Here is a 13,234-nt window from a genome sequence, read left to right on the forward strand (position 1 = left end):
CCAATGGTTGTCACTTTAAAATCTCTTTACCACAACACTGAGAATTCTATGGCAGAGGCATACACATATTAAAGGCATCTTAATAAAGATGCAAAGGAAAAAAACACACATCTTAGAAGAAGACAAAATGGCAGGCAACCGGTACTTCAACTCTCTGAAGGCAAAAATAAAAAAATATCTTTACATTAAAGAATAAGTCAAGTTAAAGAGAAAGGGAATGAAAGGGGGACCATCATATCGAGAGAATAAGCTGACCTGCTCAAATTCAAAGTGCTATAATTAAAGGTCTAAATTAAAACACAGTCTATGCCTCAGAGTATAACACTGAACACAGTATGTGGTCATATTTCAATCCTCTTTCCGTTCCAGAGTCTGTGTAGTGTGAATGCCATTGCTGTACACAGGAAATGGAAGAGTGGAAAAAAGTCCTTCGGCAGTTGTGAACACGTTCCCTGCAGGCATTTGGGTCAGACTGGCCCCGCTCACAGCACTTCCGAATGGTCCCGACATATTGAGTCGGTGAACATGGTGGTAGAGCATTTCCATCGGCGTTTTAGGATCCAGCCCAAAGCTGGGGCTGTTAACGTCAACAAAGTTAACAGCGTGGGTATTAGGGAGGAGGTTGCCCTGCATGGCTAAAGTAACTTCAGCTGGAGCATACCGAATAGTGCCAGTGGTGTAGACCCTCTGAGCAGCAGTGCTGGTGGCAGCAAGGGTTCCAGTTACCCTGTGAACCAATGGAAGCACCACATTGCCTGCTTGCAACCTCTGAAGGGCTTCCAGATCCCCAGTGTACAACAAAGAGTTGGAAGTGCTGGGACCTCCTGGATGTTTGTCCCGGGGAGATGCTGAAAGCGGGGGTGACAAAGGGTCAGAGGACACAGGAGCCAAGGCCGAGTTGGATGAGGTGCTGAACTGAGTTTTGCGGCTGGCAGTATTTTCAGACCCCGGTGGGGTGAGAACGGAGTCTGGAATGGAGACATGTAAACTACTGCTGGCTTGTGGGGAGGGGAAGTGCTCTGAGCTTGGGGGCTTGGTCATACTGTAGGGCGATTCATTCCTTGAGATTTCTCTGTTGGGTGGGTAATTCCAAATACTGCTATCATTATCAAAATTGATAGGTTCTGAGATCTCTGTTTTAATTTTGAGCACTGAGGCACTGTTTGGTGACGAGAGCAGCTGGGGCTGGTCCACCAAAGCTGAGTCAAGTCCATTTGGGCTTGAAGTGCTTGATAGCCTTCTGCGGGTCATGCTGCCTCCTTTCTGCTTTTTCCTCCTCTTCTTCCTCTTTTGATGTTTGCTGGAAGACTGGGCATTTACTTCCCCTGCACTATCTGAGTCCTTGGCGCTGTCTGAAGTCAACGATTCACAGTTCTGCAACCGCAAGTCTGATTCACTCTCCACATAGCGCTCCACCTTGATCTGCATAGAACCAAGAGTACCAAAACTGTCCTCGGGGGCCTTTTGATTCTCAAAGTCAGAATTTTCAAAGCTGTCATCACTGTCCCTGCTGTCCTGATTGCTGGAGCTGTTCCCATCATCATTACAGTTCATTTCGTTATCTGACTGATTCCCAGACTTCTTCCTATCAGATTCGGGGTCCTCGCTGTTTTCTGATTGGTTTCCTTTCTCATCTGATTTTGAGTTCTCATTGTCCTCTGGAAGGAAAAAAAAAGTGAAAAACACCATTAGTAATAGGAACATAGGATTAAAACCCCACATGTCTACCTACCAATGAGATATTATTGAATGTAAAGTTTCTGGTAAAAGCATTCCTCTGAGGCACAACTGAGGAGAGTTTTTTTTGAGCTCTAGATCCATAGTTCTAGCAGCATCAGGCTTGAAAGGATTTGATTATCATTAATCTCCCTGCTTCAGGACGGTCAGTGGAAGCGAGCAAAAGTGTGGTGGCGTTGTCATTGGACTGAAGTTTTGTAACAAGTGTGAGGGCACCTGTTTCAAGTGGGATCTAACATTCTCTTTTATGAGAACTATTTTGATAACTGACTGCAATTGGATTCCAATTGTATTCACTGAAGTGAGAAGTCAGTGAACAATTCAGCTCAGGTGATGGATGCATTCTCGAGATTTCCGTTTAGTTTACATGTTCTTATAAAGGGAGGGAGGAGTGATGCAGCAGTATGATTAAATAATAAGCTACACACCTGATTCTCCTCTCACTTACTTGTGTTCTGCATTAATGTCATGTGGGACTTCAGTGGAGTTACTCTTGGGTTACTCCAGTATGAGTGGAGAATCAGTTCATCTGTGTATAAATCTGAATGAATACATCCGTTAAAACAATTTAGTTGCATTGCCCTGCTGTGTGTCAATATTCCCTTGGAAGGCAAAAAAATAAAGTAGAAAAAAAAATAATGCCAACAGTAGTCAGATGCTCAGCTGGTATAAACTAGCTAAACTCCAGTGCAACAAATGGAGCTGCACCAATTTACATCAGCTCAGGACCTGGTCCTACTATTTCTTTTAATTTTATTTTATATTTACCTCCTTTTGTACTGAATAAGACAAACATTCCAGTCCGTTGGACTCAAGCAGCGAAGAGCAGCTTTCAGAATATGCACAATTAGCACACTCTGATTGAAAGGGTCATGAATGGCTTGAGGAGAACCCAGTCTTTGCAGAACAGTCAGAATTCTTTCCTTTGGAAATAAAAGCTGTTTTTGTTTTCCCTCATCAGAGCCAAGTCTTACCATTTTAAATTCTCTGCTCTGAGCAGGGGAATAAAAGGGCCAGTTTTTCTGGAAAGATTGGGTTCTCCTGGAGCCTTGTCAATTCCAAACAGTTTGCCAGAAGCAGCTGAGCAGCTGGGCTTGATGGGGATGGTAGCTGTTCAAAGCTTTGGGCACTGCACTTTTATTTCATTTAATTAATTTAGAGTGATTTTTTTCTTAAATGAATGAAGATGCTAAAACCCTCTGCTATGAAAAAAATAGCTTTTATTTCTACTTAGAGCTAAATTTCTTTTAAAAAAAAAAAGTTTTTTTCTTTTTAAACTACTGTTCCCATCTGGTAGAGTGACTTGAACTTGAGATAAGGCAAAATGGCAACAAGTTTGTCTGCAGATTTAGAAAAGCTTTGACTGAACTTACTGGTTTAAGTCAAGAAGGTCTTATGAACCTAGGCTTTTTTGTTTAATTCATATTAAGTGAACAAAAAAGAACCCTGAACTGTTAAAGTTTTGTCCTACTGTCTAAGATACATGCACCTGTGCACCATTGAAGAATGCTCCCTTACACTGTGCCAACCTCAACAGTCATGAACATACGTACACTTCTCAACTATAGAAACTCAGAGTGCACATGGCAAACACATACATTTGTCCACAAGCTGTATTATCTGGTTACCTAGAAACTGGGTAGGGTAAAAAAAGCATTCTAAATGGCTGATGAGATATCATATCACATGAACATAAAGCCTGTATGTTTGCCTACCATCTGACTCTAACTGTCAAACAGAGCGGTCAAGAAAGAAAGGAGGAATAAGTGCAAAAGATGAGAGAACAAATGGCTGCTTAATTAAAAAATAAAACATAGAGGTTCGGATTCTCTTCTCACTTCCACCTGATTTACAACGGTGTAACCAATTATTTCAATGTATTTTTTCCTGATTTATACAGACAGGAGAGAAGAATTAGGCCTACAGAATCATTTCTTGGAAATCCTTTACAACCAGCCGATCTGTACACCTGCATATGTAATTACTTATAAATCTAATGGAGAATAAGTGAATATACTGAACACATTGCCATTTTTTAGGATTTTTTTATTTATAGAATTAATTGAACCAGATTATTAGTATTAAAATACGTAAAAAAGCCCCAAAGAAAAGTAAAACTTACAAACAGGTGCTTTGAACCCTAAAGTTCTAATACAATATAATGCTTTTAATTGAAAAAAAACCACACAAATTTTGCAATCTTTTCTGCCCCCTAGTGAAACAACTCAAGAAGTCTATTTATACAACAAAGGGGGTGATAAACTCTGGCTGCACATTTATGTTAGGAACATCTGACTACTCTTGACAGATAAGAACTGGAATCATATTCAACAGCTACAATCTAAGCCCTTTGCGCAAGGCATAATGCTTGCTCACAAACTCAGTTGGGGATTCAAATATTTAGATAAATGTAATTCAAAATGAGGTATGCAAGCACTGAGTAAATAGCAGATTATCCTGGGTCACTAAAAGATTTTGATATCTTTCAAAAACATAATTTTCAGATTTTAGGGTATTTTATTTAGAGCTGAATCATCCATGAAAAATGTAAGATTTAGAGATAATCTGGAAATACAATCACTGACTTGGTTCTGGAGATACAAAATATCAAATAAAAAAGCAAAGCAGTAAGAAAGCAGGATTGTCTACATTACCTGAGTTGTCCTTTGAGTCTGATTCAGAATCAGAGGTCTCTGAGGATTCTGAGGTTTTCTCTGGCAGATGAGGAAGTTGTGCAATATCCATTGGTGTGTCCTTGTACTCTGGGTTACTAAAGAACAGACAGCAAATAGAAACACAAATGGATGATTTGCAGTTTGATAGTTTTCCCTCTTTCCTTCATCAAATCTCAGGAGCAAAGAATGTAAATAGAGAGAAGAGAGAAGCAAACATGAAAACATATATATTTCTCCTCATTTCATCACAGCAGAAATTTTTTGAAGGTTTCTTTTAAGGCTACTATCAAATATTTATATTGACCAGATACTAAAATGGCTGATGCCCGCAAAGTATCTGAGCTATCAAAGTACTCACAGCTAATTAGATAGTCCTGCCTGTCGGATATCTCAAAGTAAATCTGGATTGTGTAATCAGTACCACAATCTAATATCCAGAATTCTTTCCCATTACAATGATACGAGGGCTGGAGAGGGCAAGAGAGAGAGAGTTGATATCCTTTAAAACTTGCTTCAACACTACCTATGATGCTCACCACATTTATTCAGGTGACATTACACTATGCCATCCTTGCCATAGCTTTTGAATAGTTGTTTTCCTAAGGGCTATATTCTCCAGACCTTACTCTAGTAAATCTCTCTTTGAAATGACTGAGGACATTGCTCAATTAAGGACCAGAGAAGCTGGTCACTGCTAAGCTAGCTCTAAAGCTATTAGGGGGAAAAATTAACAACCTAAATATATGACAGATGCACACGTGCATGTTAGGATGCATATGTTAAGTATACAGAACTGTCAACACACCTATTATAATCATATCTTCATCTGCTCATGTGGTGTTCACCTGTGGCTTGTTAGCAATGAACATGATTGCAATGTGGAAAAAGCCCCATTATCAAAGTGAATCTTACAAAAATTATTTTTGTTGTTTTTGTGCCTTTTTAAAATGTGTTCCTTTTTAAAATAAAGGCAAAGACAGAAGAATACACCTAGATGGACAAAAGCAGCACAGATTTTTTAAAGAAAATATTCTTTAGTGGATTTTTGAGTAGTTGATTGTTCCTGTGAGATTCATATTCCAGCCCGGTGTGTTACCAGGAAAGCTCCAATTCTGTACAGACAGAAGCAAGGAAGAGGGGGAGATCCAGGGCCACTAAACGTGTCCTGAGGATTGTAATTACAGAATGCCTATATTAAATCCCTTCTAGTGCACTGTGAAAATTCTGGGTTGAAACATTCACAGTTGTTCTCCATTCTTACCTAGGACTGTCACCTTTGCAGCTTTGTCCTGTGGGACAAAAAAGTGACGTTACGCTGTTGCATCCATTTGATGTTACTGTACATGGCCATGCCACAATGCAGCAGTGCACCACAAAACTTCCCTCCCTTCAAGCAAAAGAAATAGTGTGGGGAGGTGGGATGGGAGGCGGTTGCATCTTGTATGGGAATAAAGAGTTGCTTAAACAAAAGCAACTATTTTCTTGAACAAAAACGTCAACTCTATCTAGCAACAGTTAGTCTATTCTGAGCACAAATTGGACAGGAATCTGAACATACTTTCTCATGCATGAAAATAGATCTAACCCAGTGTTCTTGCTATTGCTAATATCAGAACTCTTTATGCCTTGTTCTGTCATTAAAATACTATTAATTGTTTGGATCTTGTTTGAATCTCATTTCTGAGAGTAATCTATTTTTAAAAATACACAAATTATATGAAGGAGTTACTTTTCTCTAACAAAACACTAATGGGAATGAGGGGGAAAAAATCAAGTTCCATGGGGAATCTTTAAGTAATGGCCAGTAAGGCCCTCATCTTCATTGATTTCTGACTGATACTCTGTTGGTAGACAGCAGAGTTTTGTGGAACAGCTGTGGATCAGGTTTACTCAGTGTCTGGATACCAGCAAATGCGAAAAAAGCATTGTTTTATAATCCTAGTCAGATATTGATCGAGATTAGAAACCAACATGTTATCTGGCATAGTTTGAAGCTCTGTTTAGGAGAAGCTTAGGGTCATAAGTACGTGCTGCAGGTCAAGACTTGGGTGCTGTGGCAGAGTTTTAGGAGCAACTCTGCAAAGTGTTGCACTATGCTTCACTCTTGGAAGCTTGGCTAATTCCTCACTTCATAGATGTCAATCATCCATCACATTTTAAAGAAAAAAGTAAGGGAACAGGACCAGATTATGAGAGATCCATGCTCTCTCAGTCACATAAGGGCAAAAACTCCCCCCTCACCCTCCACTCCACTGCCATGCAAAGCTTCCACAATGTCAGGGGACTGCACTCCCTGTAGGGATTGATTGATCCTGGCTCCCACCCTAGGGAATCAAGACTACTCCACCATCCGAGACTTTGATTCAGGAGGACACAAGCTCTACGATGCTCCTTGGCCATGGCATAAAAGTCACAATCTAGCCCTTAGTCATCACTTTTGAACTTTCCCTCTGTCACACCTGGAACAAAGGGAACATAACAGGCCATGACAAATAATTCACACGCAGAGCTGGCCAGAGAATGACCATTCTGTTTTGCTACAACTTTTGTGGTTTCCAAATTTATTTTCATTCTGCACTGGAATGAATGAAACAAACAAACCCTTCCAAATGTTTTTGCAAAACAGAACTGTGTCAAAATTGTTTTAGGATTAAAAAGGTCAGGTTTTTGGTTAGGATCTCTCTCTCTCTGTGACCAGAGAGTCCAGCCTGGACCTTAGAAATCATCTTATTGAAAATGTATTTAAAATCACTTAGTCAAAGCTGAAATGTGTTGGCTTCGAGAACACATCATATTTTTGACAAAAAAAGTTTCGTCAGAAACGTTCCAACTAGTTCTACTTAATAGGCTTCCATGTTCATTTATTTTTGCATCTTTCAAGGTGAGTATTGCCATAATGCCTGCGATAGCAAGAAGTCACATTGGAACGAAGATCACTTTTCCAAAAGACATGTCTGTAATGTCCCAGGAAGCCCACCTCCAGACATCAGACCAAGATTTTGCAATAACCAAAGAAACCACTGCTTAAAACTCCATCACAGGTTTTATAACAAGTCCAGTGCATGGTGGGCCAGGTCTAGTTTCAGCTAGTGCAGGATAGAATTCCAGGCAATGGAGGCCTGCAATAAAACTGATGGAGGGTTCCTTCAATACATAGTGTAATAATTCAAGAAGTTCCCAGCAACTTGAGACCTTAATAACTTCCACCAGAAGAAGCTGGCTATGAGCAGGATCAGATGAGAAAGCTCATCTCCTATTAACTTTCTATAGCAGCCATTTTTTTCCCTTTTTACTCTATATCTTTCAATGTGAGTCAAGCAACAGAGACGGAAATTCAAATAAAGGAAGTGACTGAAAGTTATACCTAAGAAGATAATTGACCCAGATGATATTCTTCTCATTTGCGTTCTTGGCATTGATAGCAATGGTAGCGCTAGACTGTATCCAGATGTACCCTCCATTCTTCTGCATCCAGCGATAATATTTAGTTACGCACTGACCCTTATTCAGTACTGGGAAGAAAACAAAAAGAACAATAAATATTGTGTGTTAGTATCCCAGTACAATAATGTTAACTTCTACAACCCCCAAAGTACAGAAACAGAATGCACTTAGCTCATTTTTATGTTTAATGCAGAATGCCAGTGAGATGACAAATAAGTTCAACTGTTCACTAGTGTATCACTGGAGAAACATAGGCTACTATTATTTGGAATAAGACTTTAATCAGTTTTTGGCAGCTCCAGTTGGAGAAGAAAAGGTAAAAAGGTCTACAGATCTCTTTGGCTCACAAAACTCAATGCTGTCTGGCTATTTTCAGTGCATTTGACAACAAATTGTAAAAAAAAATAAAAAATAAAAAAATAAAAAATTGTCTATGATTTACTCATAGCTCCTACATAGAACTCTTTTGAAAGACTGCATATTTGAAAGGTTTGGGAAGATACTCTACTCTGTTCTTTGATCATTGCTCCTTATTGCAGGTGATATCAACTACTGAATTTATAGATCTGTTTCTTTTGATCATGTCAAACAGAATTTACAGTTCTCAGATGAACCAAATCTCCATTGGTCGATTTGGGAGACTTTGCTTAAAACTGGAGTAAAATAAATCTACCAACAGATTGAAAAAGAAACTGTGGCATAAGGGAGGCGCAGAATTGTCTTTTGGTTAGAGTCAAACACAGTGACAGCTCTCTGCAGCGTCTGAAATATAACCAGGCATGGAGAATGAGTAATGAAACTGTGATATGAAATGCCCACAGAAAGACAGTTTAAAAATACAAAAGTTTAAAATGATTCGCTAATCAAAATGTTGCCAAGTTAAAATGATTTGATTTGTATCTGATTATTTCTGTGCTAAAAAGGAGAATGAGATGCTTATCCTTCATCAAAATAAAGTAGTATACACTGGCATTATGTTAAAGAATTCTTAGAATATATAAATCGGAATATTATTGCTTCAGTGCATACTCTGCTTGTCTGTATTTTCTGTTAATCCCAAGAAGCTTTGTGCACTAGAGGGCAGTGTGCATTCATACACACCTTCTGCTTTTGGCATGTCCTTGTCTCCGTCTGCTAAAATGAAAAACCTCTAACTGCTGTAATAAATTTGGCTAAATTAGCTGCTAAATGGTTATCTCAAGTAATATGTATTTGCATTAATCATTTTGCTCTAAACCAGAACAAGCCAGAGTCCTAAAGACGTAGTAAATTCATATTGTCCATTTAATTACGGCTAATAAGTGCTTCATATACAATAGTTTCATGAAGTACATTTTGATTTTGGGGCGGGGGGGGTGAGAGAAGAAGAAAAAAGTCACTTTGGAAAATGCTGTTGAAGTTCCTACTATAGAGTTGCAAATGACACTTCAGAGTTTTCAAGTTAAGCGAATGTATATTCCTCAAATTATCACTCTGTCTCTATCTGTATCTAAACCCATAAAATTATACACCTAAAGAGAAAGATACACACACACACACACATGCACACTTGTACATCTTACTTCGACTCCAAAAACGTTGTAAAGTATTACATTTTTTTAAAAGTTAAAATATGGGCACGTCTGACCATGAATTTCCAACGTAAATCAGGTTCCCGCTGTAATATCAGCAAATATTTGCAATTTAGGTTGTGGCATTTTGTAAACAAGCTAAAGTTGCCTACACTTCTGCATTTATTTCTAATTGGAGGCTCCTTCAGATTCCCTACATTTTGTTTTTTGTATTCAAGTCTAAGTTTCAAGCGTTCTGCTAGGCTGATTCATAGGATACAAAACTGCATAGTGAAGCAGAAAGCAGGTAAAATACTAGCTACTTACGATATAGCTTTTCTGTCAAACCATTGTGGCATGCAACTTGAGACAGCAATTTTATGCAAATTATCCCAACTTTGTAGTTGTTATTAGTTACATTCTAGGATGAGGACTCAGAGAGGAAAGGAAGAAAAACACTGCTTAAGGTTTTCCTGTGTTAGAATTTTCCATTTCAGTCAAATAGTAAATTCCAAGGTATCCTTATCAATGGCTGATGATGAAATTAATATCCCTGGAAAGCTGAAAAACTAAGAACATACAGGTGTATGGAAGATGGAGTGAAATCTATCTAACCTTGTAAATAGTAATAATTAATTGATTACCATCCACTTTTATAATAGCTTCCATCTGAGGACCTCAAAGTGCTTTAAAAATATTAAAGAATTAAGCCTCACAACTGTTGGAGGCCTAGCTTGGCCTGAGTTGCTTGACCACTGGTGAGTTGCTTGACCACTGTTTGAGGCGTAGGCCTCAGCAGCCTGACTGCTTTTTATATTTGGCAGAGACCAGTAGCTTTCTGAGTAACCTTGTGGTACCTTAGTTTCTGCATGCCCACCGCAAACAATAACGAATGTGGGTTTGGCACAATACAGCACATAGCTTGTTAGTTTGTGGCTGCACATAGATAAAGATGAACAAGGACAAGAGTTTATACATTTTATGTTAAGGGGTGCTCTTTTCCCACCATCTCTCCCACTGCCGGATGTTGTTTTGCTCCAATTTATCATGGTGAGAACATGAATATTAGTTATTACTAACAGTGAAGGACAGAGAAAGTGAAGGACATGAAAACGTCACCTAAGATAAGTAAATAAATGGAGGTTGTGTAAAAAAGGGTATAAAAAAAGCCACCACTCTAACTCGGGAGCGCACTTCATCACCACCTGGTTCTGCAGGAGATGTTGCTGGTTTGATCACCTGGCGGGGATCCTGAAGACAGCCTTTCTTGTATATAGCTTCTGGAATGAACACATAACTCCTTGGGTCTAGTGAGTATGGATATATTATTAATTTTTGGCTTTGTATTGAACTAACTATCTAAGAAATCCTTATTGGTCTGTAAATTGGGTGTACCATGTCTCACTGGTAACTTACACTGATCATAGCGAGTGCCTTGCAACAGCAACTACCCTCACAGCTTGACTTTCATAGATTGGAAACTGAGGCAGTAGGAGGTTCAGTGCCTTGCCCAAGATCATATAGGAATTCTGTGGCAGAGCCAGATCTCTCAGTTCTCTCTGTCCCATTCCTGAACCACAAAACCTTTCCTTCCTTCTGTACCTTTCCTTTGCTGGGTACTGGTTGTTTGCACCACTCAGAAAATCTGAATCCTGAGCAGAATGGGTCTTATTTCAGAACTATGGGAAAACAGGCAAAATTAAAGCCTTACCAAAAACTCCTTGATATGAAGTCTTTCCAAAACTTTCAGCACACAGAAGAGAACTCAGTGCAGTCACATGCAAACCTTTCTGGCTTTTCCAGAGCTCAGGTACCAGCACTGCTATGAATATGAAGAGTATTTGGGACGCTGTCATGAAAACGAGCCTTCCAAGCAGCCCACCTAGCTTCAGAATTCCTACTGTGATCCCAGCACTTTCTCCAGGGTTTGGCCAGGCCAGGTATGTAACCATAAACACAACCTTCTTTCTCATCAGCAAATGTTTCAAATGAGGGATTTGGAGACATTAAGACCATATATTGAAGGAAAGACCATGATGCAGGATAAAGATCCTTTCTCTATATAGAACCTCAATGGCAAACCAGCAGGATTTAAGCTGTGCCACAGTCTGCTAGAATTTAAATCTTACAGCTTCTTTCAAGTTCATCAGGTCCCTCATACCGAATTCGAAAGATATTTTTGTAGCCTGTAAATAAGAGCCATACGTCTGATGAGACAGAAAGCAGAAAAAGCATCGAAACCTCTACTGGTTTATGTTATTTTGCAGCTGTTGTTTTCCCCAGGTTTAGATTTAGAAACCAGATGACGATACTGAGGAAATGTGTAACATGTTTTAAATTAGAACACCATTTTTGGAAGTAAAAATAAAAAACACTGATATAACTAATTAGTAACTGAATCATTACTGATCTAAGTGTTGGGTTTTGTTTTGTTTTTTTTAAGATTTACCTTTTCAGAGACAGAGGGAATTATTTACCAAATTAATGAATAAGTAAATAAGTAAAAATAAATAAAAATTCAGCCAAACCTAAACTGTGGCCGGAAAGTTATATGTAGTTAAAAGGAAAAGAGTTAAGGGGCCATACGTTTAAACTTAACATAAACATTTGAAAAAGTAACATTATTTGGTCCAAGTGGCGACTCCTTACCTAAATAAAGTCCTCACTGAGGACCAGGATTAACCCCTGTATTTCTGTACATTGACAAAGTCCAAATAGTTTTAAATACGGATTGTCTATTTACTAGTGTAAAGTGTACATGGAGTGCCCGGTCCTGCAAACATTGAAGCATGTGTGTAATTTTACTGATGAGAAACTCAGAAGGACTGGTCACTTAAGTCAATGGGACAGCTCACATGAGTAAAGTTATGTGTGCTTAATTGTTTGCAGGATTGGGTCCTGATGATGTAGTGTTTTGTTAGAAGAGCTCAACAAATGACTCTTCTCTTAAAGGCTGCTTCTTCTTTTCCTGAACACAGGTAACTCTCTTTGATAGTAAGGGGAGTTCCACATATGCGGGAGAGAGAGGAAAAGAGAAATGAAGGTAAATCTTGGATCATCTTTCTTGCATTAGTTTTTGGCTTAATAGTTGGCATAAATAATTTTACAATAGGGAAACCACCAGTGTCACCAAAGAGAGTGGAATGGGGGAGGGGAGGGAAATGAAGTATGTGTGTGGGGCAAATAAAAGAATGTTTAATTAAAAGAAAATTAAAAAGAACAAATGTTTTAGAACAAATGACCTTTATATCAATTATACATTCCTGTTCCTTAAAATGGAGGATGCTACATTTTATTGAAATTTGTTTAAATGCTATCTAATTATTTGGTTTGAGCTCAGTGGTTAGCATGCAAGTAATGTACAGTATGTCTCACGAAGAATTAAAAAAATCTGACTCACATTTCCCTAAATACAAATATATTGATATGTACACAGCTCCCAACGGAGGGATTTCAGTTCTGCCTGGAGTTTGCACACAGCAATGTACTTGTAGTGAAATGGGGGCAGGGAGAGACGGGGAGAAGAAGCCAGTATTCTTCACAGGAACATAATTTTGTTAGTAAATCAAAATAAATCAGTACTAGGTTGTGTTTAGAAATATGGTTTAAAAAAAAAAAAAGAAAAACTTGTTTTTTTCCTGTAGGGATGTTCTGAGAAATCAAAGCCAAAGCTTTTAAATAGTGAGTGATTTGTGTTTTAAAAAAAGGAAGTAGTCTAATTCAGTTTGAAGAAGAGATGAAGAAATCGCTTACCCAAAAGCACTCTTTTATGGATTCCTCTTACAAAAGGACATTTTACTAGTGTGCATGCATTTAAAAGTTACAGTA

At 38.6% G+C, this 13,234-nt stretch overlaps 1 protein-coding gene across 1 annotated transcript in view; it reads right to left on the bottom strand.

Annotated features, from left to right (window-relative positions):
- Nucleotides 1–348: 348 nt before the first annotated feature.
- NPAS3 (neuronal PAS domain protein 3) overlaps nucleotides 349–13,234 on the bottom strand; it is an 813,175-nt gene continuing 800,289 nt past the window's right edge. Inside the window, exons 11-13 of the mRNA XM_067534288.1 lie at nucleotides 7,777–7,924; nucleotides 4,392–4,507; nucleotides 349–1,658 (exon numbers count right to left, since the gene is read on the bottom strand). Of these exons, the coding sequence (XP_067390389.1) occupies nucleotides 349–1,658; nucleotides 4,392–4,507; nucleotides 7,777–7,924 (1,574 nt within the window). The remainder of the gene's footprint in view (nucleotides 1,659–4,391; nucleotides 4,508–7,776; nucleotides 7,925–13,234) is intronic.

The sequence above is a fragment of the Emydura macquarii genome, unplaced genomic scaffold (genome assembly GCF_026122565.2).
Source record: "Emydura macquarii macquarii isolate MOO-44397 ecotype Brisbane River unplaced genomic scaffold, CSIRO-AGI_Emac_v2 contig_374, whole genome shotgun sequence".
Classification (NCBI taxonomy): domain Eukaryota; kingdom Metazoa; phylum Chordata; order Testudines; family Chelidae; genus Emydura; species Emydura macquarii.